The sequence below is a fragment of the Astatotilapia calliptera genome, chromosome 17 (genome assembly GCF_964374335.1).
Source record: "Astatotilapia calliptera chromosome 17, fAstCal68.1, whole genome shotgun sequence".
Lineage (NCBI taxonomy): Eukaryota > Metazoa > Chordata > Actinopteri > Cichliformes > Cichlidae > Astatotilapia > Astatotilapia calliptera.
The window spans coordinates 6,130,249-6,134,657 of NC_137438.1; the positions used below are offsets into that span (position 1 = coordinate 6,130,249).

Sequence of the window (4,409 nt, forward strand, 5' to 3'; positions counted from 1 at the left end):
CACAGAACATTTTGTTTTTCCCTAAGTCTGATTTTTAAATATAAAAATTCGGTATGAACAACTATTTTAGTTTATCTCCCACAGAAGTGTCTTTCTGTGAAGTGACACTTTCTGTATTTATTTGCTGGACAGCCAACAGTGCATATTTCACTTCTTCCTCTTTTCTATCATTTAGTTTCTTAAGACGTGACGCGAGCTGTCACAGTTCACTGTCAGTGGGGAGGACTGCACACGCAGGAGGAAGAGACAGCAACAAAAAACAAGTTTAAAAAGAACAAACCGGATATGCTTCCAGTAAACACAAAGTCCCACTGTTAAACCAAAAGTAGGAATATTTAAATGTGTACCACAGAATTCTCTTTGTTGAAGCAGAGTGGAATATTTTATTAAGTGCAGTCTTCTTTACAGCAACACGCAGACGCATCAGAGCGAAGCACAGAAGAATAACCAGATGTAAGTTAAAACTTTGTAGTTGAAATTAACATTTTTACCTACAATATTTATTTCTTCCTCATTTTCTGCTTAATATTAAAATGATTTGCACTTTTAAAATGAAAAGCATTTTTAGTTTTAGAATGAACATTTTAAGAATTTTTAAAGTAGGAATTCTCTTGGTTTGTAATAATAATCTTTTTTATGTAAAAGAAACTGGATCCAACCTTTAATTTCTTATTCATATTATTTGAAATTGTCCTGCTTGTTGTGGTTCCTGTTTACAGCTTGATTTTTTCATCCATCTTTCACTGGTCTTCCTTAGAACTCATCTAACTCAAACATCTAACTATATTAACTCAAAATCGACACAATTAAAATCTTAGTTTCATCAAACAGAGGAAATATGCACGGGAGGCTTTTTCTGCTCATCCTGATGGGTAAGTCGATCAATTTAGCATTAAAAACCACAGATTTACTGCATCACTTGAGATTAATGAAGGTTTCTGTAAACTGCTTACAAAACCTGTCAGATAACAACATCCAAAACACAATTTCTGTCAACAACCATGTGTGAGCAGTCTCTATGGGACCTCTGTCCTCCGGATATAATTTTATTAACAACATTTTTGCCATCAGTAGATTTCTGAATAACTTGTTGTTGTTGTTGTTTTTAGGTCAGTGTTCTTTGATTTTATGCCAAGGCTATAAATACTATTTCATTAAAGAGCCTAAAACTTGGGACGAAGCTCAGCGCTACTGTAGAGAAGGATATAAAGACCTGGCCACAGTGCCTAACATGACATATATGAAGACACTGTACACAGATTCTACAGAGAATCAAGGAAACGCCTGGATTGGGCTGTACAGCATCTCAGGAAAAGAAAACAGGAGGTGGCACTGGTCTCTGCCAGGAGTGGAGTTCAATGATAAAGACGTGAAATGGAGTGGAAATGACCCTAATGATAAAGGCGGATATCTTGAGAACTGTGTAGTGATTGACAGCTCTGGTGGGTTGTTGGATATTGGTTGTTCTCATGTTCGCCGCTTTATCTGCTATAATGGTGAGAATATTTGACAATAATTGTATTAATTAAACAAAGTGTTTATATTTAAACATATCTACAGCTCATCTCTAATGAAAATGAGAAGATGCGATAATTGGCTGCTGGTGTTTTAGCCCCTGCGTGCTATCCTGCTCATTTGAATACCCGTCCTCCCACGGTGCTTTCTCTGCCTCTCATGTTACACCAGGACACTGTTCATTTGCTTTGCTGAACCATCTCGTGGTGCCAAATGTCATCACACAAAATTTCATACCAGACCTTTGATCAGAAAACTGTTTCTCTGCCACACAGAGCAAAGTCATCCTGAGCATAATGTCACAGCTGTGGTTATTCCCATAATGTTGGTAGTTTAGTTTTGAAGGTTTCGAGCTATTTTAAGTTGTGTCTTTAGAAAATCAATTTAAAGATACATTTAAAGATAGAAATGTACATTTCTTATGAGTCTTGTCTTTCTCTTTATTCCACAGAACAAAACAAATCACTACATTTCATTGACAATAAAAAAAAGTGGCGTGAGGCTCAGAGCTACTGCAGAGAGCACCACACAGACCTGGCCAGTGGAGCAGAACAGTTAAAGGAAGCAGTCAGTACATTTAAGAGTTCTGATGAACCACGATCATGGATCGGCCTGTTCAGAGACACCTGGAGGTGGTCAGATGGGAGTAATTATTCTTACAGACACTGGAGAGATGTTGGTGAGTTACCTGAAGAGCTGTCTGAAACTGACAACGGCACCAGGAAATGTGCGATGACTGAATTAAACAAAGAAGGAAAATGGAAAGCTGATGATTGTAACACCAGAAAATCTTTCTTCTGCTACGATGGTGAGATTTACAGAGATTCATTTTTCACATCTGGTTTCTGTCAGTTTTCTTACTGAAGGAATAAAGGTTAAAGCTAAACTAATATTTCTTCTCTCACTGAAAAAGTGTACGTGAAGGGCTGGTATATGTTTCATCATAAAGCTTAATAATGCAAGCTGTTATGGAGATAGAGCTACACCCCAGACACATAATGCAGCCTCCCTATAGGAACCTTATAAGAACCAGGGGTCATATTAGTTTATAATAATACTTGTTTATGAATTCTCCAGTTTTTTTCCCTTTTTTTTAAAGGCTCACTCATACATGAAAGATTTTAGTTAATAGGACTTTAATAAAGCAAATTAGGAAAAGTTAAAATTCTAAATTGGAAAAACTTACATCAGGAAAGTAAAAAATATTTCCAACTCTTATTATTACTTATAACACCAGTAAACCTTTCTTCTGCTATGATGACGGTGAGATTTGCAAAAATGCATCTTTCACATCTGGTATCTGTCATGTTTCTTACTCGAGGAATACATATTCAAACTAAACTAATCTTTCTTATTCTTATTGAAAAGAAGTCATCATCAAAGTGAAATAATGCAAGCTTTTATGGAGATAAAGGTATACCCCAGACGCTTAATGCAGACTTCTTTTGTAAGGAACTTAAGACACATTAGTCACATTAGTTTCTGTCAGTGAGGGCCTGTAATGCAACTTACATGTAAATAATTCTTAAGAAAGAAAGAAATCTTCTCGATAACTTGGGGTGGTCGAGGTATACTCTGGGTAACAAGTCATATGACATTAATGATTTTACCACGGGTAAATCAAGAGGAGTAAAGATTTGAAACAGAAAATGCTTAAATTCTTTTTCTTTTGTTTTTGTCCTGATTTGTTTCCTTTTAACCGACCATCCTGTGTTTGTTCATGCCAGAAAACTTCATTCTGATCAAAGAAAACAAAAAATGGGATGAGGCCTTAACTTACTGCCAGCAGCACCATCATGATCTGGTCTCTATCACAAATCCCAAAGAGGAAGAATTAGTGAAGGAGAAAGTGAAGAACGCCACCACACCGTATGTGTGGCTGGGACTGCGCTTCAGCTGTGTTTTTCAACTGTGGCTGTGGGTCAGTGACCGGGTTGTCTGTTATGAGAACTGGGCCAATGAGGATCACGCTGGACGGTGTGGCATGTCTGTAGCCATGGAGACAGGAGGAGAGCATAAATGGTTCAAGAAAAATGATTCAGAGATGTTTAACTTCATCTGTTCGCTGCGATAGGCTTTTAAACCAGTCTAAATGACTGCTTATAGAGTTGATATTTCTCGTAATTATGAAGTCAAAAAATCAAAATCAAAACTAGAAGCAGATGACATCTAACAGTGATAATTTCTCTTTGTGTTTATTCTTAAGGTTGTTTTTTTTGTTTTGTTTTTTGCATATTGTTTACTACTACCTACTACAGAATAAGAATCCCTTTTTTGTTTTGTTATTTCAAACTTAAAAATGTTTTATTTGTTGAAAAACGGTCAGGTTACAGCTTTCTGGGTGTTTACAGCAAAGTACACCACAGCATTTATATGCTTATAATAGCTAATGTGTCTCAAAACCACATATATGTAATTATTAGTTTGGTGTCTAACATAAAGAGTTTATTCTGTTTCCGTCTACTTTTATTTCTCTTTTTTCAATTTTTTTCTTGAACACTAGATGGTGCATTCGAGTCAGCCAAGCCACTGAAAAATGTCTGAAAAGTCGTGTGCTTGTACTTTAAATGATTCATGTTACCCAGTTTGGTCTTTTTGTGTAAATCAACATTAAACAGTAGCTCTGAAATTATGTTGGACTATGCTTTTGTTTTAACAAAGTAAAAGAATATGAAAAACTAATAAATATATTTCTCATAAAGTTTTGTATTCTTAGACAGTTTAAACTTCATTTTTATGCTTTTCAGAAAGAAATAGACCAATATTTACAATCATATAGTAAAACACCAGGAGGGCTTTGTGACTGAGCTCCCATCTTATTGTTTCCTTTTAGTTATTTTCAATTAATGTCCATGTTAAACACTAGAAGGTCTTTTTCTTTCTTTTCAATGTTG

At 35.6% G+C, this 4,409-nt stretch overlaps 1 protein-coding gene across 1 annotated transcript; it reads left to right on the forward strand.

Annotated features, from left to right (window-relative positions):
• The first annotated feature begins 674 nt into the window (after nt 1-674).
• LOC145421603 (macrophage mannose receptor 1-like) lies at nt 675-4,147 on the forward strand. Its single transcript, XM_080292084.1, has 3 exons — nt 675-1,496; nt 1,967-2,323; nt 3,243-4,147. The coding sequence occupies exons 1-3, from the start codon at nt 1,019-1,021 to the stop codon at nt 3,587-3,589; spliced, it is 1,182 nt and encodes a 393-aa protein (XP_080148210.1). The 5' UTR covers nt 675-1,018; the 3' UTR covers nt 3,590-4,147.
• Nucleotides 4,148-4,409: the final 262 nt, after the last annotated feature.

Coding starts and splice junctions, on each gene's coding strand:
- LOC145421603 (XM_080292084.1), top strand. CDS start 1,019: ATGGGACCTCTGTCCTCCGGATATAATTTTATTAACAACATTTTTGCC. Junction 1,497..1,966: donor CCGCTTTATCTGCTATAATG/GTGAGAATATTT, acceptor TTTATTCCACAG/AACAAAACAAATCACTACAT. Junction 2,324..3,242: donor ATCTTTCTTCTGCTACGATG/GTGAGATTTACA, acceptor TGTTCATGCCAG/AAAACTTCATTCTGATCAAA.